Source organism: Haliotis rufescens, unplaced genomic scaffold (assembly GCF_023055435.1).
Source record: "Haliotis rufescens isolate VD_foot unplaced genomic scaffold, xgHalRufe1.0.p SCAF_6, whole genome shotgun sequence".
Classification (NCBI taxonomy): domain Eukaryota; kingdom Metazoa; phylum Mollusca; class Gastropoda; order Lepetellida; family Haliotidae; genus Haliotis; species Haliotis rufescens.
Genome location: NW_025964334.1, coordinates 11,829,641 through 11,857,633, shown reverse-complemented (window position 1 = coordinate 11,857,633; position 27,993 = coordinate 11,829,641). Strand labels below are relative to the sequence as shown.

The window sequence follows — 27,993 nt, the reverse complement described above, 5'->3', positions numbered from 1 at the left end:
ATGTTACAAGCCGTCCGATAGCTGGAATATTGCCGAGTGCGGCGTTAAACAACAAACAAAGATATAATAACAAACCGAAGTGACGCAGGTTTTAGACATCCAGCGCGTATGGTGCTGACAAACCTAAAAACACAATCGGCGCGAATCTAGGATTCGAATAGCATCTTATAGCTAAGAATAAAATAATTATTGATTAGTTTGTGGACGATTGGTTCCACGTGGGCAGGGGAAAATAAAACAAAAATAATACACAATTGACTTCCGTTGACGAATTTATTCAGATAAACTATGCTGATGTGTAAAACTTTACAGTTTGTTCTTTATAAGTAATTCGTCTAAATATAAAACTAATTTATACATTCTTAATAAAGTACTAAGTAGACTTCTCTCGACGAATTTATTCAGACAACATAAACTGATGTGTAAACGTTTACACTTTAATCTTTGTGTGGCTAACCCTAAATTCGTTTAACAATATAAAACAAAATTATATTCTTGCAGCTAGCTCTATATGTTATCTGAAGGTATAGTATTCCCAATCTAACAAAATATGCACATTCAATTGCACGCTTTGAAATAATCATTTGATTATTGTTCTGGAATATTTCACATATACATGAGCGTTTATAAAAACGTTTGTAATATCACAATATGCAAAATACGGGCATAGATCATCCAAGGACACTCTTCTTCTTGAAAGCATTTTTTGCCATAGACGAACTGTCTCACGAAAGTCTCCGTTCCAATTCAATGTGGACTTCTTTGCCGAACCTTTCTATAAACGTCAGTACATAGGATAGGTTATTCCGGTTCAAATAGACACACAGACTTATCGATTTGCCCTTAATCCAGTTCAAATAGACACACAGACTTATCGATATACCTATTAATCCGGATCAAAGAAACACACAGACTTATCAATACACCAAGTTTGTTAATAATGACGGTTGAGGGAGTCTGTAAAATTTCAGTCATGTACAGTCATGTAGCAATCAGTTCATTATGGTACATAGAGATCAGATACATGTTCACATGTTCTAATTAACAAACCAACAGTTGAACATGAACTGACAACGAATGGAAAAGTTCTTTCAATTATAATATTGATCGTAGTTGCCATCATCATCAGGTTCGTCCTCAAGATCTTCCTGATACACGCGGACCTTTTGAGAGACGCCATACCGGAACTGAACCTTCCCTATGACAGGCCAAACCACCTTCTTGGGTGTGATCTCCACGCAGTCTGGTAGTAGGGAACCACTATCACCTAGAATCTGGGCGATGTCGTTTTGAAAAATCAGCACCTTTTCAGAGGGTAATTCGGTGATATTCACCCTAACCGTCCCTCGGAAGGATACATTCATCTTGAAGTTGCATTTGAATTCATTTTCAAGTATTTCAAGTTCAGCAACAGTTCTCATTTCCTTTGGTGCATTGACAGTCGTGTTGACAGCCCAGGAGAGGGACTTCTGTACCGAATATTCATCCTCGCATTCGATGGTGACCTCGTTGCCGAACCCGGCTGTAGAGCTGAGCACTTCCGGTGGGACCGGAAGCTTGATTCCTGCATTGACCCCACGTGTGAAGCCTTTGGACATTGTCGTTGTGACAGTCGCAATCGTTGACCGCTGAGTCTGGAAGTTGTGCTGTTGATATTGCGTCGTTTCATTGTCGAATGTTGAACTGAACACGATCTGAGACTGAGGAACATTTGATGCATGTTGCTTCGAGAAGTTTGGCTGGGCGGATTGGAAACGTACCTTATTCCAAACAACATCAAGCTGTGCATTGTCAATACTCACAGTATTTTTCGTCCGTGTGTACATTTTCCACGCCCATTGTTTAAGGAGTTCATCAAGATCAGTCACTGAACTGGCCATCCTGTGATGAGAAATGAACAAGCTGAATGAGAAAATGAAACTAACAAATACATTCAACTGTAACAGCGCATACTTCGCTTTGAGTGTTAGACCCGTAAGTATGGTGCTGACTATACCCATCATAATCTTGGATGCGAACCCCTGATCATAGGATTCGGGCACGCGTAAGGGATACGACTCTTTACAGCTATGGGTCACCAGTTGCGACCAGACAATGACTTGATACCATAACATCAAAACATATTACACATAACAGTTCACAGTATATCACTGGGTCAAATTAGTTAGCACTGGACCGAATGAGTGAGTGAGTGAGTATGGTTTTAAGCCGCTTTTAGCAATATTCCAGCAATATCACGGCGGGGGACACCAGAAATGGGCTTCACACATTGTACCCATGTCGGGAATCGAACCCGGGTCTTCGGCGTGACGAGCGAACGCTTTAACCACCAGGCTACCCGACCGCCCCTGGACCTAATGTAAACGATGGTGATATTTCATTTAGTAGTAGTATTAGTAGTTGGTTGGTTGGTTGGTTGGTTGTTTTACGCCGCACTCAGCAATATTCCAGCTATATGACGGTGGTCTGTAAATAATCGAGTCTGGACCAGACAATCTAGTGATTGATATCATGAGCATCGGTCTACGCAATTGGGATCGATGACAGGGTTCCACCAAGTCATGTTTCTTTCTTTCTTTGTTGTTTAACGCTGCACTCGGCACTATTCCAGCTATATGGCGGCTGTATGTATATAATCGAGTCTGGCACAGACAGTCCAGTGATTGACATCATGAGCATCAATCCGCACAATTAGGATACGACCACATGTATGCATCAACCAAGTCAGGGAGCCTGACCACCCGATACCGTTAGTCGCCTCTTACGACAAGCATGGTCGTATTTTACGGCAAGCATAGGTTGCTGAAGACCTATTCTATCCCGTATCTTCATGGGTCAGTAGTAGTAGTAGTAGTAGTAGTAGTAGTAGTAGTAGTAGTAGTAGTAGTAGTAGTTAATCTTTATACGTGTATTACAATACTTTCTTCTGTTCAATTTATCATCTCTAATACATTTCGGTTACTGTACAAACTAACTTACCTTATAAACTTCGCAGTCTTAAAGCTGTTGTAAAGTTAAGTTCAACGATGGCTCCGATCCTCAAGTGTTGTGAAAGAAGACTGGGTCCTTTTTATATAAACTCCTTGGTACACGTGGCGATGCTGGAGCCGTCAGGTGATTCGGTTATGTGTGGATATTAATAGAATTGTATATAAAAATAGATCTGACGTGTATGTTTCTTTCTTTCTTTGTTGTTTAACGTCGCACTCGGCAATATTCCAGCGATATGGCGGCTGTATATATATAATCGAGTCTGGACCAGACAATCCAGTGATATACATTATGAGCGTCGATCCACGCAATCGGGATACGATGACATGCATCAACCAAGTCAGCGAGCCTGACCACTCGATCGGTTAGTCGCCTCTTACGACAAGCATGGGTTGCTGAAGACCTATTCTACCCCGGATCATCACGGGTCACAGGTCAATGTCACTGCGAAGTTAAAGACATATATTTTAGACAAAGAGCAAATCGTGAGTTTACGACCGCATCCCTGGTTCAGTAAACGAGCATCTGCCCGGATAGTGGAAGGTCGGTGGTTAGTTCCCCGTCCATGTACTACCAAAAGACGTTAAGAAATGATATTTGTGTTTATCCAGCTTGGCGCTCGGCATTAATAGGACAAAATAAAGACAGGTCTGCTGAGAATCAGTATACTGTGACTGAGTGTGGTATCTCAGTTGGTTATTAAATGCACGCACGCACACGCACACGCACACGCACACACACGCACACGCACACACACACGCACACACACACACACGCACGCACGCACGCACACACACACACACACACGCACACGCACACACACACAGTCGTTTCAGGGCCACAATTCGCTCTACAGGGCTGCATCTCATTGATCGCGGAATCGAATTCCGGTTGGCCCTGATTATGTTTTTTTCTAGATTTGTCGGCACCATACCCGTGCTCAGGGGGTTTCACCAAAATGGTAAAATCTGAGACCTGCATCAGTTTTGGCTTTCCTCCGATGTCAGACTGACAAGTGATACGGGTGGAACTAATTCAACACTTTTTGTGAAATCCACGGGCACGAGCATAGTGCTCATAAGCCAAAGCCACTAATTTGAGCCAACGATCATTGGATCAATAGGCTTCACACATAGTATCCAGGTGTGGAATCGAACCCGGGTTTTGGGTGTGACGAGAGAACGCTTTTACCGCACATTTCCGGTTCAAGTCACTTGTTGTGACTAGTGTTGAACTGAGGCATTGTATCTGCTTAATTAGTGAAAACATGAAATGTTAGATAGTTGAACATTTAGATAATCAAACATGTATACAACCAAATCAGAGTTAGCAGACAAATGAAGTTGTGTTTTAACAACTGGAATCTAAACCTCGCAAGGATGCAATTGTGCTCAGCCAATGATAACTGACCAGAAAAATTCAGTTTCCATCCTTGCCTAACTAGGCTGGAATTCCGGAGTTATATTTTGGCTTCACTAACGAGTATATGCATAGTCTAATTAATATCGGGTAATGAACTAGACATCCGGTTCGTAAACAACATAGATTTTAACGTTCAGATTTCGGTCGACTGCAGGATTTTCAAAGCATGTGTACCGCCAACTGGGCGTCGACAGATATTTTGCCAATCTTTTCGTGTTTTTAATTAAGGTGCTCAAGTGATTTGATGCACTTCGCGTGACCACTATAGAACGTGACCATCCATCAGATCGTCTTGATCGCCGTAAGTGATATGAGAGATGGAATCTGATTGGTGAGTTGGAGGGACATGGAAGGGACGTAACTCCTGGCGCTACTGTCGAGCCTGGAAATTCGGCAAGGGACGAAACCGGACTTTTCAGTCAGTTAACGCCCTTGCCTCGGGAATACAAAATACACAAATACTGCTACAACTAAATTCAGGTTCACGTTGCCTTAAAAGCTATTGTTCTGTAATGATAAATACTCGGTTGCCTGTAGGAACGTAACCACTACAGGCAACATGACCGGGGAGAGGAATCTTGGCTCCACTTGTGTTGGATAAAACGTAATGTTGCAGCCTTCCCTCAACCAAACCGGTACTGACAGCTTTACATAGAATGGGAGATGTTAAATCAGATCATATCCGTGAAGACCCGGGTTAGAATAAGTCTTCTTGTCGTAAGAGGCGACTAACGGATCAGGCGGTCAGCATATATAACATATCCATGCTCATGGGTTTCACTTAAGTGGTAAACGTCTGAGACCTGCACCACATCGGGCTTTCCTCCCACATTAAGCTGACTCACCGTGATATAAATGGAATACTGTTAAATGCGACGTTAAACCAAACTCACTCACTAACTATGAATAAGTAGCGCTTATGCAACTCTCTCTGAGGACGACCTGTGAAGATCCGGGATGGAATAGCCCTTCAGCAACCCATGCTTGCCGTAAAAGGCGACTATGACCAATAGAATGACCAAATTATGATCCATTTAGTGTTATGACATTGTGTGTCACAAGGTAGCAATTGTGTGAATTAGGTGCCTAAACGACGACAGGTTCGAATCCCATATTCGTCTTGATTACGATTCCCGTGAAGATCCGAATCAAAATTGGTCTTCAGCAACCCATGCTTGTCGTAAGATGCGACTAACGGGATTGGATGGTCAGACTCGCTGACTTGGTTGAAGCATGCCATCGATCCCTATTGCGTGGATCGGTGCTCACGATATCAATCACTGGATTGTCTGGTCCAGACTCTATTATTGACAGACCACCGTCATAAAGCTGGAATATTGCTGAATGGGGATATGGATAAGTCTGTGTGTTTCATCGATCCGGATTAAATGGTATGTGGATAGGTATGTGTGTTTATTTGATGCGGATTAAATGGTATGTGGATAAGTCTGTGTGTTTATTTGATCCGGATTAAATGGTATGTGGATAGGTCTGTGTGTTTATTTGATGCGGATTAAATGGTATATAGATAAGTCTGTGTGTTCAAAATTGGTATTACAAGGGAGCTTGTTTAGTATTCTATATTTCCTAAATTGTTATTCGTTCCCACTTACTCGATTGACAAAATGTTTCCAGCATGACAATACCATGTTCAAAATAAAGATATGGAAATGTATTCAAATTTACTCCACTTATTTAATTATTACTATATTGTGCCTGAGAGTTAGAACTTTACTGTGCTTTATATATATGTTTTATTTATATGTTTTATAAAACGGCAATGAATACACGTATTTGAATACACACATTTCTTTCAGAGGCCTCTCGAAGAACACTTTTCTTGAGGAAAAGAAGTAGAGTTAAAACTGATGTAGTACCTTAAACATGCGCCATCTGAACAAGGGAGGGCGGGGGGGGGGGGGGGGGGGGGACACGGTTCCAAAGGTAAATGATATACTTATGGAAATGCACAATAAAAGGTGGTATAAGTAAGATCTTTTGTCTCACCTACTTCTTATTTTAATGGGGCGGTCGGGTCGCCTAGTGGTTAAAGCGTTCGCTCGTCACGCCTAAGACCCGGGTTCGATTCCCGACATGGGCACTATGTGTGAAGCCCATTTCTGGTGTCCCCCGCCGTGATATTGCTGGAATATTGCTAAAAGCGGCGTAAAACCATACTCACTCACTCACTCTTATTTTAATGAATGTGAAAAATATATTTTGATTAAGCAATATTAAGTGGGTCCGTGGCATTTGATTGGGTGACCGAGCATATATACCTTTGCGCTTATGCTTCTATAAACCGAAAAATAATAATATCACGCCCATGACTGGACTGTCGTTTCCTGATTTGCTGATGATAGAATGAGAGGCGCTTGTGTTGCAATAGCTCTGGACTATGTGTCACTGATTTCGTATTTCTGTGTGTAATAAATAAGCAGTATGTGAAGCTAATTGTTGACGTATTTATCTATAAGGATTGACTTAAATATGCGTTTTGCGTAAACACCAGTGTGGGCAGTTTGCATAAATTTAAACAGTGTATACACCAGTTTTTAAGTTTATATCTCCATTTATGCAAAAACCTAGTGAAGTCAATTCTTTAATACTATAATATATTAAAATATATTATAATATTGAAGTACAGTTTCAAATACTGTACAAGTATTGGAACTTTCTATGCTAAAGAATACAGTATTTTTATGCGTAAGGTAAAATGTTATTCTTGTAGTACAACTAGACTGAATATACATGTACGTTATTTTATATTGCAGAGATTATCTACAAGAACAAATGAAGACTCCACAGACATTCAATACTCAATGAGTTAAATTTATGAATTTTAATTCCGGTTTTGTTTTTATTTGTTATTGAAATTCCTATGTCAAATCTTTTTTGTTTCGGATGCATGATTATATCACGTTATTCAGGTGACTTATATACAATCATGATCTACACATTCTTTAGGCAAACTGCAAACGCTTCCTAGTACTCGACCACACGTGTATGACCGGAACACCTCCAATCGTGGTAGTAAATTAAAGTCGTTGTAGTTGTATTAGTAGTAGTGGTATTAGTAGTTTTAGTTATGGTTGCAGTAGTAGTAGATGTAGTTGTAGTTGTAGCAGTAGTGGTAGAAGTAGTGGTAGTATTTATGTTTGTATCGATTTATAATCGATCACGTTTCACTTTACTTGTTTTCCGTGAAATTCTGTGACGTACATTCTATGATTTTTGTGACAATGGGCCTCTCCATCTGTTGTACCTATATTTAGATATTTCTAGTTTTGACAGACGGATATCTAAGCAATGGAGGTCACCCTCAGTATATACTTACCCATGATCGGGTATTACACTGCAGGTCATTGTGAGTGATACACGTGTCTACAATATTACACTATAAATAGAACCTATGCAATGCTGTCTGATCGTCAGGAGATCAATTTATTCTTCAAGCTATTGGAATTTGGTGATGTTACAAGCCGTCCGATAGCTGGAATATTGCCGAGTGCGGCGTTAAACAACAAACAAAGATATAATAACAAACCGAAGTGACGCAGGTTTTAGACATCCAGCGCGTATGGTGCTGACAAACCTAAAAACATAATCGGCGCGAATCTAGGATTCGAACTCACGATCATAGGTTTCTGGCACGCCTCATGGACGCGAACTTAATAATTTATCAAACGAATGAACGATGAAACTGGACATCGTTAAATCTGATTTGATTGTACAGGCAATAGCATCTTATAGCTAAGAATAAAAGAATTATTGATTAGTTTGTGGACGATTGGTTCCAAGTGGGCAGGGGAAAATAAAACAAAAATAATACACAATAGACTTCCGTTGACGAATTTATTCAGATAAACTATGCTGATGTGTAAAACTTTACAGTTTGTTCTTTATAAGTAATTCGTCTGAATATAAAACTAATTTATACATTCTTAATAAAGTACTAAGTAGACTTCTCTCGACGAATTTATTCAGACAACATAAACTGATGTGTAAACGTTTACACTTTAATCTTTGTGTGGCTAACCCTAAATTCGTTTAACAATATAAAACAAAATTATATTCTTGCAGCTAGCTCTATATGTTATCTGAAGGTATAGTATTCCCAATCTAACAAAATATGCACATTCATTTGCACGCTTTGAAATAATCATTTGATTATTGTTCTGGAATATTTCGTTCCAATTCAATGTGGACTTCTTTGCAGAACCTTTCTATAAACGTCAGTACATAGGATAGGTTATTCCGGTTCAAATAGACACACAGACTTATCGATTTGCCCTTAATCCAGTTCAAATAGACACACAGACTTATCGATTTGCCCTTAATCCAGTTCAAATAGACACACAGACTTATCGATTTGCCCTTAATCCAGTTCAAATAGACACACAGACTTATCGATATACCTATTAATCCGGATCAAAGAAACACACAGACTTATCAATACACCAAGTTTGTTAATAATGACGGTTGAGGGAGTCTGTAAAATTTCAGTCATGTACAGTCATGTAGCAATCAGTTCATTATGGTACATAGAGATCAGTTACATGTTCACATGTTCTAATTAACAAACCAACAGTTGAACATGAACTGACAACGAATGGAAAAGTTCTTTCAATTATAATATTGATCGTAGTTGCCATCATCAACAGGTTCGTCCTCAAGATCTTCCTGATACACGCGGACCTTTTGAGAGACGCCATACCGGAACTGAACCTTCCCTATGACAGGCCAAACCACCTTCTTGGGTGTGATCTCCACGCAGTCTGGTAGTAGGGAACCACTATCACCTAGAATCTGGGCGATGTCGTTTTGAAAAATCAGCACCTTTTCAGAGGGTAATTCGGTGATATTCACCCTAACCGTCCCTCGGAAGGATACATTCATCTTGAAGTTGCATTTGAATTCATTTTCAAGTATTTCAAGTTCAGCAACAGTTCTCATTTCCTTTGGTGCATTGACAGTCGTGTTGACAGCCCAGGAGAGGGACTTCTGTACCGAATATTCATCCTCGCATTCGATGGTGACCTCGTTGCCGAACCCGGCTGTAGAGCTGAGCACTTCCGGTGGGACCGGAAGCTTGATTCCTGCATTGACCCCACGTGTGAAGCCTTTGGACATTGCCGTTGTGACAGTCGCAATCGTTGACCGCTGAGTCTGGAAGTTGTGCTGTTGATATTGCGTCGTTTCATTGTCGAATGTTGAACTGAACACGATCTGAGACTGAGGAACATTTGATGCATGTTGCTTCGAGAAGTTTGCCTGGGCGGATTGGAAACGTACCTTATTCCAAACAACATCAAGCTGTGCATTGTCAATACTCACAGTATTTTTCGTCCGTGTGTACATTTTCCACGCCCATTGTTTAAGGAGTTCATCAAGATCAGTCACTGAACTGGCCATCCTGTGATGAGAAATGAACAAGCTGAATGAGACAATGAGACAACTAACAAATACATTCAACTGTAACAGCGCATACTTCGCTTTGAGTGTTAGACCCGTAAGTATGGTGCTGACTATACCCATCATAATCTTGGATGCGAACCCCTGATCATAGGATTCGGGCACGCGTAAGGGATACGACTCTTTACAGCTATGGGTCACCAGTTGCGACCAGACAATGACTTGATACCATAACATCAAAACATATTACACATAACAGTTAACAGTATGTCACTGGGTCAGATTAGTTAGCAATGGACCTAATGATAACGATTTCATTTAGTAGCAGTATTAGTAGTTGGTTGGTTGGTTGGTTGTTTTACGCCGCACTCAGCAATATTCCAGCTATATGACGGTGGTCTGTAAATAATCGAGTCTGGACCAGACAATCTAGTGATTGATATCATGAGCATCGGTCTACGCAATTGGGATCGATGCCAGGGTTCCACCAAGTCAAGATTCTTTCTTTCTTTGTTATTTAACGCTGCACTCGGCACTATTCTAGCTATATGGCGGTTGTATGTATATAATCGAGTTTGGCACAGACAATCCAGTGATTGACATCATGAGCATCAATCCACACAATAAGAATACGACCACATGTATGCATCAACCAAGTCAGGGAGCCTGACCACCCGATACGTTAGTCGCCTCTTACGACAAGCATGGTCGTATTTTACGGCAAGCATGGGTTGCTGAAGACCTATTCTATCCCGTATCTTCATGGGTCGGTAGTAGTAGTAGTAGTAGTAGTAGTAGAAGTAGTATTAGTATTAGTAGTAGTAGTAGTAGTAGTAGTAGTAGTAGTAGTAGTAGTAGTAGTTAATCTTAATACGTGTATTACAATACTTACTTCTCTTCAATTTATCATCTCTAATACATTTTGGTTACTGTACAAACTAACTTACCTTATAAACTTCGCAGTCTTAAAGCTGTTGTAAAGTTAAGTTCAACGATGGCTCCGATCCTCAAGTGTTGTGAAAGAAGACTGGGTCCTTTTTATATAAACTCCTTGCTACACGTGGCGATGCTGGAGCCGTCAGGTGATTCGGTTATGTGTGGATATTAATAGAATTGTATATAAAAATAGATCTGACTTGTATGTTTCTTTCTTTCTTTGTTGCTTAACGTCGCACTCGGCAATATTCCAGCGATATGGCGGCTGTATATATATCGATCGGTTAGTCGCCTCTTACGACAAGCATTGGTTGCTGAAGACCTATACTACGGGTCACAGGTCAATGTCACTGCGAAGTTAAAGACATATATTTTAGACAAAGAGCAAATCGTGAGTTTACGACCGCATCCCTGGTTCAGTAAACAGAGCATCTGCCCGGAGAATGGAAGGTCGGTGGTTCGATCCCCGTCCATGTTCTACCAAAAGACGTTAAGAAATGATATTTGTGTTTATCCAGCTTGGCGCTCGGCATTAATAGGACAAAATAAGGACAGGTCTGCTGAGAATCAGTATACTGTGACTGAGTGTGGTATCTCAGTTGGTTATCAAATGCACGCACGCACACGCACAAACAGACACGCACACGCACACACGCACACGCACACAGTCGTTTCAGGGCCAGAATTCGCTCTACAGGGCTGCATCTCATTGATCGCGGAATCGAATTCCGGGTGGCCCTGATTATGTTTTTTTCTAGATTTGTCGGCACCATACCGGGCTCAGGGGGTTTCACCAAAAGGGTAAAATCTGACACCTGCATCAGTTTTGGCTTTCCTCCCATGTCAGACTGACAAGTGATACGGGTGGAACTAGTTCAACACTTTTGTGAAATCCACGGGCACGAGCGTAGTGCTCATAAACCAAAGCCACTAATTTGAGCCAACGATCATTGGATCAATAGGCTTCACACATAGTATCCAGGTGTGGAATCGAACCCGGGTCTTGGGTGTGACGAGAGAACGCTTTTACCGCATATTTCCGGTTCAAGTCACTAGTTGTGACTAGTGTTGAACTGAGGCATTGTTTCTGCTTAATTAGTGAAAACATGAAATTTAGATAATCAAACATGTATACAACCAAATCAGAGTTAGCAGACAAATGAAGTTGTGTTTTAACAACTGGAATCTAAACCTTGCAAGGATGCAATTGTGCTCAGCCAACGATAACTGACCAGAAAAGTTCAGTTTCCACCCTTGCCTAACTAGGCTGGAATTCCGGAGTTACATTTTGGCTTCACTAACGAGTATATGCATAGTATAATTAATATCGGGTAATGAACTAGACATCCGGTTCGTAAACAACATAGATTTCAACGTTCAGATTTCGGTCGACTGCAGGATTTTCAAAGCATGTGTACCGCCAACTGGGCGTCGACAGACATTTTGCCAATCTTTTCATGTTTTTAATGAGGGGGTCAAGTGATTTGATGCACTTCGCGTGACCACTATAGAACGTGACCATCCATCAGATCGTCTTGACTGGGCGCCGTAAGTGATATGAGAGATGGAATCTGATTGGTGAGTTGGAGGGACATGGAAGGGACGTAACTCCTGGCGCTACGGTCGAGCCTGGAAATTCGGCAAGGGACGAAACCGGACTTCTCAGTCAGTTAACGCCCTTGCCTCGGGAATACAAAATACACCAATACTGCTACAACTAAATTCAGGTTCACGTTGCCTTAAAAGCTATTGTTCTGTAATGATAAATACTCGGTTGCCTGTAGGAACGTAACCACTACAGGCAACATGACCGGGGAGAGGAATCTTGGCTCCACTTGTGTTGGATAAAACGTAAGGTTGCAGCCTTTCCTCAACCAAACCGGTACTGACAGCTTTACATAGTATGGGAGATGTTAAGTCAGATCTGATCCGTGAAGACCCGGGTTAGAATAAGTCTTTAGCAACCAATGCTTGTCATAAGAGGCGACTAACGGATCAGGTGGTCAGGCTCCCTGACTTGCTTGATGCATACATGTCGTCGTATCCTAATTGCGTGGATCGATGCTCATGATGTAAACCACTGGATTGTCTGGACCAGACTCGATTATTTACACACAGCCGCCATATAGCTGGAATATTGCCGAGTGCGGCGTTAAACAACAAAGAAAGAAAGAAACATACAAGTCAGATCTATTTTTGTAATGAATATCCCATGACACATCTTTATAAATAGCTATCGATCTTAACTTGACATACAGGACAGTCTGAATAAGCTGCATGCACCAGTGTGTGTTATTATAAAGAGCCCTGGCACAACACTCTGTGTGTCAGCTTGATGTGAGAGGAAAGTATGACCTGATGCAGGTGTCAGATGTTTACCACACTGGTGAAAAACACCAAGACAGGTATGGTGCTGACAAAACTAGACAAAACTAGAAACGCAAACAGTGTTTCAAACCCACAATCAGAAGATTCTGATGTGCCCAACGGACACAACTCTGCAAAGCGAATTGCCTCTTCGAAAACTTGGCCACACATAACCCCTATTTCTTCAGAAAGGTCAACTAAATCTTACCTGTTGGGGTGGCATACTTTTTATCACAGTCACAACAAAATACTATAGGATGAAACATTAAGAGATTCCATCTGGGTTAGAATAGGTCTTCAGCAACCCGTGCTTGCCATAAAAGGTGACTATGATTTTCGTAAGAGGCGACTAACAGTATAGGGGGGGGGGGGGGGTCAGGCTCGCTGATTTAGTTGATGAATGTCATCGTATCTCAATTGCGTGAATGCTCATGATGTCAATCACTGGACTGTCTGGTCCAGACTTGATTGTTTACAGACCGCCATCATATAGCTGTAATATTGCTGAGTGCAGCATTAAATAACAAACCAACAAAAACAGATTCCATCAGTCCGACCACCCGTCTGTGTGTCCAGGAGTGTTTCTGTGCATCCTGACATTGTTTCCGATGGAAAAGTGCTACATTTATGTAACTCAGTGCACACTATCAACATAAACTATAGTTGTGCTTTTTCTAATATTGTTTCACATATATTTGTATCTTTTCTGTTTCCACGGATACAAATTTGGACTTGTCTCTGAAAATGAGTAATGGGTGTCATTTCAGAGCAGAAACAAAAACAGGCTAGGGCTACATTTAATTCCTTTTTCAATGAAACTACTTGTCCTTCTGATTCTTGGAGTTTCAAAACCATTATGTAATGTAACTACTGTCAAATGAGACCCGTGAAGATTCTGGGTTAGAATAGGTCTTCAGCAACCCATACTTGTTGTAAAAGGCGACTATGCTTGTCGTAAAAGGCGACTAACAGGATCGGGTGGTCAGGCACGCTGACTTGGTTGATACATGTCATCGATCCCATTTGCGTGGATCGATGCTCATGATGTCAATCACTGGATTGTCTGGTCCAGACTCGATTATTTTATAGACCGCCGTCATATAGCTGGAATATTGCTGAGTGCGGCGTTTAACAACAAACAAACAAACAAACAAACTGTCAAATGAAAAGCCGGAGTCATGTATTTAGACAATAGAAGGAATCATCTGCCAACCCACTCACTATGTAGAAAGACAAACATTAAGGTTAATTATTAGTATTTTATTATCAGTTACATTACAAAATATATTGTATATTACAGTGTAGTGTGTAACAAAGTCTATGTACATACATTTCAGCTCTATATCTGTACAAGTTCCGCTGATGTAACAAATACCGATCACCATGATGTTATGCAATAACAAAGTGTGATATAAACAGTACATATGAAACTGTTCCCCATGGATATATTGGATATATATAATGTGTGACAACCTTTAAACAAGACGTAAATCTCAATAATACTCATATAGAAACTGAGTGCATGAGGTCAATGTCCTGGCATGGAGAGACAAGGGATGACATAGGACAAGGACCCTTTTGCCCAATGGAAGTGTCAAATTTTGAAATTTTGAGGGAGTGAGTGAGTATGGTTTAACGCTGCTTTTAGCAATATTCCAACAAAATCACGGGGGGGGGGACACCGGAAAATGGGCTTCACACATTGTACCCATTTGGGGAATCGAACCCGGGTCTTCGGCGTGACAAGCCAGCGCTTTAACCACTAGGCTACCCCATTGCCCCTTGAAATTGTGAAAAACTTTGTAATATTGGTATGAAAATGATCAGACATGGTCAAAAAGTTGACAAGTGAACTCTTTTCTTTTTTACACTTGCAAGTTTTCAAGGACTTCCCTCATGGTCAGATACAGAAATATGGCTAAAATGAGTGAAAAGGGCTGAGCGTTTAAACTTCAAAGGAAGTATGAGCCAGTCTGTGACCCAAGATGAAATAATTTATGATATGTTTGTAATGTTTTTGTGTACAAGTCTACAAAAATCAGCTTGGGACAAAGACCTTCTCAATTATTAGAAAAACCCTTCACAAAGCCTCTAAATCAGCCTTTTTGACAGATTCTAGCCTTACCTATGTATTCAGTTTTTTTATAATTCCCAACACACAACTGTTGACATGAACAAAGTCCAGCTCACAGCCATGTATCATCTGATGTTAGTTGTGGGATGATGTACCGATGCATCGGAGGATCACAATTTTTTACTTCTCGATACAAGTATCAATCACAGTCGCACACTAAATAAAAAATATTGATTCTTACCTTCAGTGTTTGCTTAAAAAACTGTTACATTAAACACTAATTAGTAGTGAAAATAAGTATTTTCATCCATTATGTCAGCTGTAAATCGTTAGTGTGCCAGGTATTTGGCCATGCTGTCTTTGAAAAAAATGGCTTAGCCACAGATAAGAGCACATGCATGTATCATGATACTGTTGGATTGTGAGCAAGGTATCATGATACGTATCGTATCACACTGCTGGTGCATCGTCCCAGCCCTTTCCAGTAAGTTTGGCTCAATTCTTAAATTACGCAGACCCTGTGGGACAAAAAGAGTCCTCATCTGTCCTTGTTCTCTGGCTACTTTAGCCCATCTAAAATGAAATTAATTCCATGTTTCCACAGAACATCACCAGTCACATATCAAGCTTAAACAATAAAATACTATGATACATAAACGATAACAATTTGCAGTTATTACTCACAACTTTGCATATTTTAAGTACCATATTTCACTTCTCAAGATTTTGATATGTGTCTTGAAAACTGGACGGGGATGGACAGACAAATTTAACAAATTTAATAATACAATTCATTAACATCAATTATATAAAAGAGTTCCCATAATAAAAACCATTTCATTGTGTCTGAAGATACTATCACAGTCAACACTGTCGATCTAGGCCTACATTTCAAAGTCTTATCAGGCAGACAAATGATCTTCATTTTGGTTTAAGAAATAAATGTTTTCTCTTCCTTGAGAATGTAACACATGATGTTTAATGGTCATCGGCCGTGATGCAGACCATGTAAGATATATCAGTATCAAGTTCCATAATATAACTACTACCTCTTGAGGTAAAAATGAAGCCAGTTTGCCCATACTGTTCGTTCCTAGTTGTTTGTTTACATCAGAACATCATTTATGTGATGTCACTGTGTGGGGCAAAGTCAAAATATTATGACTTTAAAATTCTTATTAGAAGCCGGATTCAACCAATCAGAGATCATGTTTCTTTAACATACAAGCGGATGCATCATGAGTGGAGTGCACTGTTAATATAATACCTAAATCACTATTCAAACTTTGTTTTAAATACATGTGGACAATGGCTTACAAAGAGTTAACTTCCCTTGTTGGGGACTACAACGAAATCGCAGAGATTTATTTAGGATTTTTATCCGAGCCCCTGGCAGGCAAATTGGGAAAAAGCATTACCGGGTAGTTTGTTCAAAATTGTTTTGTTTTTAAAGTTCATATTTTCTTAAATTCTAAGGTATTTTGAAATTGCATTAAGTGCAATAACATAAAACGAAGCATTAAAACCTGTTCCAATTTATTGGTCTTGTTATAAGTGAATACAGGTTCTAAAGCCTTAAAATTAGTTATATATCTTAATACACTGCAATATGACTTGAGAAATGTTAGATACAGATTGGGAATTTGTATTGACATTTATAGCAGACATGGCGCCGACTATCGGCCTCTGAGCAGGTCCAGATAAATTTCTAAATAGGTCGGCTTATGAATGAAGTAAAACAAGAAACAAAAAGAGATTTAAGCCTGAACTTTGTTGCTCTAAATCCTGCTTAATATTTAAATGTTGAAGAAAAGACATATGTTTTCTCATCTGCCTTGTATAGCTCTTAAACTAATAAACACATCACAACATTTATCAAGCAATGAAACTTCCTTTCCTCAATGTCCTAAGCACCATGAAAACCATATGGAGTCACATGAAACAAGCCCTGGGTATGGGATCTGAGAGCTGATATGGGTTCGGCTACAACTATGGCAGTACATCATCTTAAAGCAGGACTAGGATCATCCTTAATGGGCAGACCTAGCAGGTTTGACTCAAGTCATCGAAGCAACAGTTTTATGATGAATATGAATCTGATTATTAATTATGATAAGTACTCATTACACTGAGAAAACTAGACTTGGAGCACAGCCAAAGACTCTGATACAATGAGCCTTCGTCACTGGGTCACATTCACCTTTTCCCAACCCCTGGGCCCACTTGCACAAAGCGATCTTAGCACTAAGATGATCGTAACTCCCATACTTTAACATAGGCTTACAATAGTCGTAGCGCTAAGATGATCGTAATGCCCATACTTTAACATAGGCTTACAATAGTCGTAGCCCTAAGATGATCGTCCCGCCCATACTTTAACATAGGCTTACAATAGTTGTAGCGGTAAGATCGCTTTGTGTAAGTGGGCCCTGGTTTCATCACCATCTGATAGTGATTCATAAACACATGCTCATGATACAATCAGAATTATGCAACAGACTGTCATTTTAGCAGATATTTCTTATTATGGAAAGGGTTTTGTTGCTTTTATAGCAGTACAGCCATATCCTGATAAAGTTCTTAAACCTTACGTGTCAATACTGTTTGAACTGTCTGTACATCAAGAATTACAAAGTGGGCTTGGAGTGGAAAGTGAAAAGTGACGTTTATGCGAGACTTCCATTATATAATCGCTGATCTGCTATCCTGGGAACTGGAGTATTTGGCTGTGCCCTAAGACAGTCAGGAAACTTGTGACAGGACAGAATCGGGATAATAATAGAAAAGTTGTGAGAACAACACGACAACTTGCAACTGTATCTTCATATCCCGACTCTGTCACTCATCCTGTATACACTTGAATATTAGGAATGAACCAGCATTCCAGAATAACATTCAATATTCCTTGCATCAAGGAATACCAGGGGCCAGATATTCATCATGTGTAGTATTCAGCACCCTCATGAATATCTCCATTTTATCATCATAAATACCCTGGACCCATTCGCCAACAAAGCTATGTCAAAGTGAGTGAGTGAGTGAGTGAGTATGGTTTTTATGCCGCTTTTAGCAATATTCCAGCAATATCACGGCGGGGGACACCAGAAATGGGCTTCACACATTGTACCAATGTTAGGAATCGAACCTGGGTCTTCGGCGTGACGAGCGAACGCTTTAACCACTAGGCTACCCGACCGCCCCTGAGCAGATATAATCACTTTATACCGAGTATCAAGGAAACGTGTTTCTAATAAAAAATTGGGGACTTGTCAGAGCAAGCCCTCGATATATTTCATTAACTCAGGTGAATTTTATTTTGCTGGAAAATTGTTTACATGAGTAGGTCATACCACATGGCATTCCCAGTTGTATTTTAACCAGCATGCAACAAGGCTGGTTGAATACTGGAGATATCGCCACTTGTTGCAATCATGAAAGAATTGTATAATTTGATTGGATGACTATTTTTAGCTCCACATCATTTCAATAGGACTCAGAACAGAGCTATGGTCGCAAATAGGTACACAGTATTTATGATAACAGCATGGAGATATCATACCCTGGACTATCGAGGATGAGCAATCAGTGACTTTGAAAATAAGCTCCATTATTATATAGAAGTACATGGTAAGCATGGCAAACACAGTAAGTCAATAAATAGACATCAGATATGTGATACATCTGATCTTCTGACTAGTGAAGGACTAAGCATGGCCACATGTGATACAATGCAACCAGACAATCATGAAAGACATGGTGGTGTTCCTGTTGTATAAGGCCAAAAATGTGTTCCCTAGTCAAGCCTATTTTGGAGTCCAACCCCAAAATGTTTTTCTTGTTTTTCATCACCCTCTCAGTATTATAGATCTGTGTTTCATGCCAATAACATACATTTGTTGCTGTAGGTAAACCAGTCATTATCATCACATGAAAGTAAGGTTCTGGTAGCTCATGACGAATATGGCTACATGATATATAAGATATTTGAGGGTGAAAATATTGATATGGAGATTTCTCGGGTTAAAACAGAACAGGATGTTATCGTACTTGACCTGGAGGATCATGACAACAAGACAAGCATTTGAGCAGGTTTTCATCTTCTTAAACAGGTTAACTTATCAGTGGGTCATAACTGAGCATTTAAATAAATGGTTTTCAGGAATGGACATTTCAAATATTTATGAGTGAAGTTGGTCCCATTTTAGTGTTTTATGCAGAAATAAATCATGGCCTGAAGGTACACTTGATGACGCGCCAGTTCCTAAATAAAATTTGTGTTTTCTCTAAGACATGAAATCACAGGATATAACTCATCTGGTGTCCTTCTAAACAACACAAAACAAACACAGAGCATGAAGCCGTGGCTGTACGCTGCTACTAGCACTATTGTGTCAGATCTCTGTTGTCTACTGCCTTTAGCACAATACAGTGTCAGATCTCTGCTGTCTACTGCCTCTAGCACAATACAGTGTCAGATCTCTGCTGTCTACTGCCTTTAGCACAATACAGTGTCAGATCTCTGCTGTCTACTGCCTCTGGGAAGACCTCACATGTTTGACACAGACACATCAGGTGATGCTCACCCTACACGGTCCCTTCATCCCCTGCTGGAGACTGGAAACATGTGCTGCTACAAAGTGTGGACTTGAAGACCCATGCCTTAAAACCAGACCTGGAATTGCATACCCTGATTTTCAACATTAAAATGCCACACAATCACAGCATACAAGTTGAAATAGTCCCGGTATTGTACAGTTTCTTCCATGTCTGCAACACATGTGTTGAAGGTAGGAGTTATCTCCCCTGGTTGGGTACTAAAGTCAATGATATTGTTTGTCCGTCAAAACCCAATCCTTTATTGAGAATTTGTGTATCTAACATCATCTACACTGTCAGATCCAGGTACAGGGGGTGCAATGGATGTGGGGGATGTACCCCTTTTTTCCAACACATCAACCTGAATCAGACCCTATGATGTTTTTGTTCACTTTGTGAATTGGTTTTCTACAAAGTCCTGGATCTGCCTCTAGGACCTAAGAACTAATTTTCTTGCATAGTTTCCTAAAAACATTAATACAAGAGTTCAAAATTAAGGGAATCCTTGGTCGTTGAGTGTTGCTCTTACAGTAATTAACTCCCCATAAATTTTAACATTGGGGTTATAGAAATGGCCTCTTGACATCCATGCTTAATTTCAGCACTAAATAAATATCAGGTGTGTGCAACAAAGTACGTTCAGCTGGTTGTATGATAAGAACATTATGAAAATTAAGTAATCTTATTATTCTGACATTGTGGTTACTCAAGCACAAATGAAAGGTTATTCTTGTATACCTGCACACATCTTACAAAATGGCCTAACAATGGTACATTGAAACAAATTATTTTCTGGAATGTTCAAGTGACCATCCATCCATCTTAATGAGATTCATTCAAAGTGTATTTATTGTCAAAATAAATTTGTATTCTCAGTTGAACAGTATTTGTCCATTGCAAGAATAATTTAAATACCTTACATTATTTATTCCGATGGAATAAAATATGTTAAAACTAAACACTATAACAGTACAAAACTTGGGTTGGTAAACAAAAACAGCTGACAGTTTGTGGTCCGCCTTCCAAAGGGACCAAACTGTCTGAGACCTGCAATTTGCTGGGTTACATTCCTTAGGCGTGCCAGAATTCTATGATGATGGGTTTGAATCTGCAAGTCGTCCAGCTTATGTTTCTTGGTTTGTCAGCACCACAGCCATGCTTGTAGGTTTCACCAAAGTGGCAAACATCTTCAGCTGCATCACTTTGACGGTTGCTCCCAAAACAAGGTGTAAACGGTAACACATTTACAACGTCACCAGTCGCTATGTATCCATTCCCTTAGTTGTTTGCAGCAGTATACAGGCCTTCTTTCTTTGTTTCTTTTGAAGACAGGACACACATACACTACTCAATACAGAGTTGTAATATTTTTCACATAACACATTAATTGGCACAGAATTCATTCATGTCATGTTTGCTGAAAAGAAATCCCACAGCATCAGGTAACAGTTCTCAAAATGCTGAGTCATCATAAAACAAAACATCATCACTGTGATGACAAGGACGCATAAGTACGAAAATAAATCAAATCTGATCCATCTGAGAAAATTAAATTAAACAGTCATGGTAGAATTTTATAAAAGATCCAAGTTTCTGCATGTTCAAAAGGACAAGGATTCTTTTATGAATAAAAATGAACAACGAATTGTTCAATTTGTAAATACTTGGTAAGATCCACCATTAAAATATCAGTCATAAACATAACAATCTTTAAAAGCACTCCCCGTCTTAAACAACGGGAATGATCACAACAACCGTGATCATAAATCTGATCAGACTGATTCCACAACCACAATGATGAATACCTATGAATCCGACTATCAGTGTCTATCCAGAACTAGATTCACATGAAATCATTACATGCTACTACTATGCCAGTGCATTTCCATGTGAATCTGTATTTCCAGGTTCTCCAATTCTAGTGGACAAATGCTCCAGCTCTTCACGGAGCGACCGGATGAAAGGCCGGGGAGAGGCTCCAGGCTCAAGACTGGACACAACATCCACTTCATCTTGACCGGCCCAGGTCTTCGTGGGAGGCTTATGTGGGCCTCCGTTGAGACCTCCATGGAGACCTCCGTTGACACCTCCATTTTCCTTCACAGAGTCCTGTGTGTGAGATTTACTCCCGAAAGAATGCAATGGTATGTCCTCATAGCCTGTCATTCCAGGGTAGCTGGTGTCCCCATTGGGCAGGCCAGACTTGCCCATCCCCGTCCCGATGCCGTTAACCGTTTGATGTTTGGGCTGGGAGGGTTTTGAGTTTGTGGTACCCTGGGGGTCAATGTCTAAGTCTTTAGTTCTGATCACAATAGGCTTGGCTGGTTCCGTGGCATAGTAGCTGTCACGCATGCTGGTCGGGTACGACTCGCTGAAGGTGGTTGTCTGAAGGCGCTCCTGTGTCGGGGTCTTGTCCATCACAGTCTGCAACAAGAGATGACAAATAGTGAGCGGGGCCTTTTGGTACTTCATCAACTACAGTCTATCTTAAAATGAATATGAATTACCTCCCTTTGCACTTCGGTTACTTGGTGTACTTATGAGTGAGTATGGTTTTACGCCGCTTTTAGCAATATTCCAGCAATATTACGGCGGGGGACGCCAGAAATGGGCTTCACACATTGTAACCATGTCAGTAATCAAAACCTGGATCTTCGGCGTGACGAGAGAACGTTTAAACCACAAGGCTACCCGACCGTCCCCGTGGTGTACAGTTCAGCTTGCACAATTCTGTACACTCTGCCATTTACACAAATAATACACAACATTTAATCAGAGAAGGCTTTTTTTTGTTTTTTTTTGGGGGGGGGGGGGTTGTAGTGGCCAGAGACAATATACAATGCATTTCATCAATTGTTATTCAAAAACTTACTTTTCTGTTTGATTTTGTTGATGGATCTTCTTAAAGTGATGTAGAACAGAGCTAAATTTACATTTTATGTCCTGATTGAAGCTACCGACTCCAGTCAGTCAAATCCAGAAAAAAGCAAAACAAAGGACCGGCTTATACTGCGTACCTGTGTTTGTGGTAGGGAGATGAGAGCTACCTCGTCCGCCGCCCGGTAGGGGCTCCAGGTCTCCAGCCTGGGGGACCCTTCCTCCTGCCCCGTGTAGGTGGGGTTGAAGTACAGCGGGGTGTGCTTCTTCTCTGAAAGCCAAAGGGAGACACATAACAGATGATTGCCATCAGTTTTGATTTTTGCATTTGAAAATAAAGTGATTTCACAAAAGGGGATGTGTCACAAGCTGAAAAGCCAATTTCAATTTTGAAAATATTTTTATAAACCAATCACTTTGTTTTTTCAGTTGTTGACACTTAACAGATATTGTTTTGTAAAAAATGATTAAACAGATATGAATAACTGTTTTTTTGGCAACACATACACCAATAATTTAATAACATTTACATGTAACTTCAACAACAGTTCAAATTTCTTTCTGTCCACATGCATTTGTTCTTAATCATAGTTGGGAAGAGTGAGTGAGTGAGTGAGTTTGGTTTTACGCCACTTTTAGCAATATTCCAGCATGGCGGGGGACACCAGAAATGGGCTTCACACATTGTACCCATGTCGGGAATCAAACCCGGGTCTTTGGTGTGACGAGCGAATGCTTTAACCTATAGGCTACCCGACCGCCCAGTTGGGAAGAAGCCAGACGCTGAGTATTTTGTAACTTGTTAGTGTCCAAAATCCCTGCAACAGATAACTCCCAGCACTTCCAAAGGACAATGGTGAAGCCTTGTGGTTAAAGTGTGGTCGCTCCACAAGGGTACGATCTGTGAAGCTCATTTTGGGTTTGACTAAACCTCTGACTTCAAGGCTGTAAGGTGGTGGTGGTGTTAATCTTGTTCACTTACCTTCCTCTGCTGGCTGCTTTGATTCCTTGCTCTCTTTAGGGACAGATCCATTAGCTCTGGAACCAAAACAACATCCTTTTAATTGTTATAAGGGTCAATATGAAACAGCCAAATAGTAAAAAAAACAAACAATATCTAAATATACCAAAAAATTGCATGAATGTACTCGCACGATTTCAAATGACCTTGCAACTTTTTGTGACCTTTGTTATCCTTGACCTCTCACCTTGGGGTGACCTCTGATGCGTCGTCCTTCTTCCGACTTTCAGAAAGGCTTGTGTAAGATAGCTTTGTTGGACTTGACACAGGGGTCACCTTGTTCCTGAAACAGAGTTTCATCATTTCAACCAACATCCAACAGGTGATGCAGACAACATTCTTCCCTTCACTGAACACATGACTAGAACATATTCCTACAGGAAGGTAAAGGTGTGAAGAGCGAATGCTTCAACACCAAAGTAACCAAACTGCCCCTCAATGATTGAGCTTGGAGTAACAATAATAACAAGTTCAGCATCAGATTCCACTCACCAATTAAAAGCTCACGGCACCACATTATGATTACCAACTATCAAGTTTCATTCCCAGCTCCACCCCCCCTACCACCCTCTATAGGGAGTATACAACCTAAGCTGCCAGTGAGACGCTAGAGTGAGTTGTGTTTAATGCCGCTTAGAACAGTATTCCAGTTATATCACGGTGTGTCAGCTTAATGTGAGAGGAAAGCCCGAAGTCATGCAGGTCTTAGACGTTAACTTGGTGAAACCCATAAGCACGGGTATGGTGCTGACGAACCTAAAACATATTCAGGGCGGACTGGGATTCCAACCAACAGTCATATAGCCTTCCGGCGTGCCAAAGGGATGCAACTCCGCACAGCGAATTGCAGCGCCTTAAAACTAGGCCACCCGTGCCCCCATGAGGTGCTTGAAGAATAACAATGACATTACCATTTCATCCTACCGGGTACCCACTCACTGGCGAGTGAACAAAGGTATACTTTGAACAAAGTCACACGCCTGAGGAGACACATGTAACATGTGTTTCAGTGTGGAGCAGGATTTCTGATGGATCGAGTTGAGAATTTATGATACAGCAGCTTGTTTCGATTATGAAAGAACCGTGTAATTTGAGTGGATGTCTGTGTCATTTGAGACGGACGTATGACAAACATATTGTGGCAATATGTCCAGCACACTTATCATGTCAGAGTGGAGTCATAATACCCTGGATAGGTTGTTACCAAAGTAACGGCAATATCACGGTGGCCTGTGAGGTGAGGTGAAATGAGTTTAATATTGCGTTCAAGATTATTTCACTTTTACAGTGACATGGATGCACAGGTGCATGTGTCTAGTACAGACTAATGCCGATTTTATAGTACTATCCCTTGCCGCAGTTTAACATGGATGCCCCACTCAGATACTTCATATGGATTCCTAGCTGACCAGACCTTTTTTATCCCTTTAATGCCAACCGCCAGGCAGGGTAGCAACAAGCACCATCTTTTGACATCTTTTGGAATGACATGGCCGGGGTATTGACCTACCAAATTTATTTTTGGTTCGTTGTTTAATGCCACACTCAGCAATATTCCAGCTATATGACAGCAGTCTATAAATAATCAAGTTTGTAACAGACAATCCAGTGATTGATATCATGAGCATCAATCTACAATGTCATGCATCAACCAAGTCAGCAAGTCTGACCATTCAATCCAATTAGTTGCCTTTGACAAGCATGAGTTGCTGAAGACCTATTCTATCCGGATCTTCACAGGTCCCTATTTTCTGACTCTCTATCCACAACACCCTAGATGTGGTTCAGTAGTCTGTGGAAGATGGCCACACAGGTCGCAGGAATCTATCACACTGATGAAACCCAGAAGCAACTAGGAATCATTATCAGAGAAAATCTGGGATTCAAACCTACAAGTGAATCCAGGCATTGCTAAGGAGGGGGCACGGGTGGCCCAGTCGTCTAAGGCGCTGTGATTCACTGTTGCATTCCTTGGGCACGCCAGAAACCTATAATTGTGGGTTCGAATCCTTGTTCGCCCCGATTCTGTTACTAGGTTTGTCAGCACGATACCCGTGCTCGTGGGTTTCACCGAAATGGTAAATGTCTGAGACCTGCATCACTTCGGGCTTTCCTCCCACATTAAGCTGACACACCGGGATACAACTGGATTACTGTTAAAAGCGGCGGTTAACCCAACTCACTCACTCACTCATTGCTAAGGAACATGACTCTTCATGATACATTGGGTCTCCAGGACACGCTGTATAGGATCATGGAAGTAAGTTAATTGTTCAGTGGGGAGAAAGGAAATCAGCTGGGGTGGAGGTCATCGTCCAGTATCTGATTACCGCACAACATTCCACAACATGCCCATGCAGACATCGTACACCCAGGAAACAATGTGGGTCAACCATCATGATGACCTTGGTGAGGTTAAAAAAGGTCAACAAATAAAAAAACTAAAATCAATCTCATTAAAATCAGATCTTAGTTTTCGCTACCGCTAAACAAAGATCTGAGGACATCCCATTACGGGTCACGTCAGAACGACCTTTCGCGAATTTTGACCGACCAATGAAATGACTGACAAGAAATCGACAGTAGCCAATCACAAGGCAGCTTTCTTGAGCTTTACGACACTAGTTTCAAACTGGCGACTATGTTTCGAAACATATTTTGACGTATTCTCGATTAAAAAAAATAAAACCTGATAAGAAGAACATTCTGGAATGGCTTATAGATAGCCTAGATTGTATGGATATAATCATAAAACCCTATTTGTTGTTCGGAATACCCCGTGTTAAATATTTCGTGATTGCATGATAAGAAAACACATTCCGTCTGTCACTTTCATGATCTGGAAAGCGACGCTCTGATTGGTTGGATGAAAGGTCGTTCTGACGTGACCTTTAATGAGATGTCCTCAGATCTTTGTTTAGCATAGCGAGAACTAAGATCTGATTTTAATGAGATTGAACTAAAATTCACATGCCATTCATTCAAAACAAAAAGTATACTCAAAATTACAGGAAGATACAAACAAAAAAACATTCATGCATCATAAAGACTATTTTGAGCCACACAGCAACTGCTTGTTGTGGTCTAACACAAGGGAGATAATCATTGGTGAAAAATGATAATAAAAACACCATTTGGGCACCAGTTTGAACCAAAGTTACCTTTTCTTGCCGTAGGATAAAACCGACCTGGCAAACATATATACAAAAACATAAGAAAGATTTTCTAAATGAACACTTTTTTGGTATGTAATACATTAATCTAACATGGTCTTGGAACAAAACAATCTGCTGACATTTTAGAAGTACTGAAAATGTCCTGAAAAGTATCTCAATTTAATAGTTTCAGACCTCCAGAAATAAGGCTAAACAATAAAAAGAAAGGGTTCTAAAAAGGCAGCTCTATAATGTTGGTGTGAAGGAGCGGTCTTGATATTTTTTATCATGATAAAGCATGCTACCTAGGCCCAGAGATCTATTTTGTCTTGATTTAGTAATAAAATAAAAATGCACTTGGGCTGCAGTCCATTTGTAGACTGCTGTCAGTTAGCCTAAGTGTCTCCCTGCATTGTAGTCTACTGTGCATTGTACTGACGACAGACAGACGGACTAAGTCTGGATTACACAAGCTAGTGATTGATATTACGAGCATTGACTGACGTCATCAGGGCATGATTATGTGTTATAAACAATCAACAAGCCTGAACACCTCATACGACAAGCATAGAGGGACCAGTTCTAACCTGTTTCCCCAGGGTCTCCCATCTACACTTAGAGGTGAGCGTCAATTCTCGATTCCCTCAGCCCATACTTAACCTCTAATGCCCATACAATTTTGTGAGTGATGCTCAACCACTTAACTAATCACTTGTACCAGATTGAAAAAAAACTAGGCATGCTAAAAACTATGCTCTGTACAAAAAAATTATTTTTATTAGAAAAATCAAACTTCTTTGAAAAGCCACTGAAGAAAATGCAAGCATAACTCAATGTTATGTGTCAATGACATGCTGTACAAATTCTCTCCAAATGCAGCCCTCGGACTTCCGCTACCGACCATATTCTCCATCATCCACACACACTAGGGATGGGACGGATAGACACTGAATACCTAGATACCTTAAAATATTTTGGGAACAGGATCAGACCTTGTCAGTGATAATTTCTGGTGATTCATCGGTTCTGGTTCTGTCCCACATCTTAGACTATTACTTCATACATACTGAACAGAGCATAACTGCAGCCTGCTTAGAACTTACATCTAGAACCTTCTCTGACTGAACATCTCCCAAACT

General features: G+C 40.5%; 3 protein-coding genes across 5 annotated transcripts in view; all 3 read right to left on the bottom strand.

Moving 5' to 3' along the window:
- Positions 1-380: 380 nt before the first annotated feature.
- Positions 381-3,078, bottom strand: LOC125374779. The gene is made up of 2 exons (XM_048386316.1): positions 2,980-3,078; positions 381-1,881 (listed from the first exon to the last, which is right to left on the bottom strand). The coding sequence occupies exon 2, from the start codon at positions 1,878-1,880 to the stop codon at positions 1,092-1,094; it is 789 nt and encodes a 262-aa protein (XP_048242273.1). The 5' UTR covers position 1,881; positions 2,980-3,078; the 3' UTR covers positions 381-1,091.
- Positions 381-10,893, bottom strand: LOC124120123. Of its 2 annotated transcripts, XR_007218753.1 has the most exons (3): positions 10,776-10,893; positions 8,636-9,829; positions 381-771 (listed from the first exon to the last, which is right to left on the bottom strand). XR_007218753.1 is itself a non-coding variant. In XM_046482872.2 (2 exons), the coding sequence occupies exon 2, from the start codon at positions 9,826-9,828 to the stop codon at positions 9,040-9,042; it is 789 nt and encodes a 262-aa protein (XP_046338828.2). In that variant the 5' UTR covers position 9,829; positions 10,776-10,893; the 3' UTR covers positions 8,252-9,039. The 2 variants fall into 2 exon arrangements, 1 of the variants encoding a protein (XP_046338828.2); XM_046482872.2 differs by lacking the exon at positions 381-771 and having other exon boundaries at positions 8,252-9,829.
- A 3,483-nt stretch (positions 10,894-14,376) lies between these two features.
- The window catches only part of LOC124120128 (uncharacterized threonine-rich GPI-anchored glycoprotein PJ4664.02-like), a 94,836-nt gene continuing 81,219 nt past the window's right edge, over positions 14,377-27,993 (bottom strand). Inside the window, exons 13-17 of one of the 2 annotated variants that reach the window (XM_046482877.2) lie at positions 26,861-26,887; positions 23,887-23,982; positions 23,661-23,716; positions 22,819-22,949; positions 14,377-22,225 (exon numbers count right to left, since the gene is read on the bottom strand). In XM_046482877.2, the coding sequence (XP_046338833.2) occupies positions 21,671-22,225; positions 22,819-22,949; positions 23,661-23,716; positions 23,887-23,982; positions 26,861-26,887 (865 nt within the window). In that variant the 3' untranslated portion in view covers positions 14,377-21,670. The remainder of the gene's footprint in view (positions 22,226-22,818; positions 22,950-23,660; positions 23,717-23,886; positions 23,983-26,860; positions 26,888-27,993) is intronic. The other variant, XM_046482878.2, reaches the window with a different exon arrangement.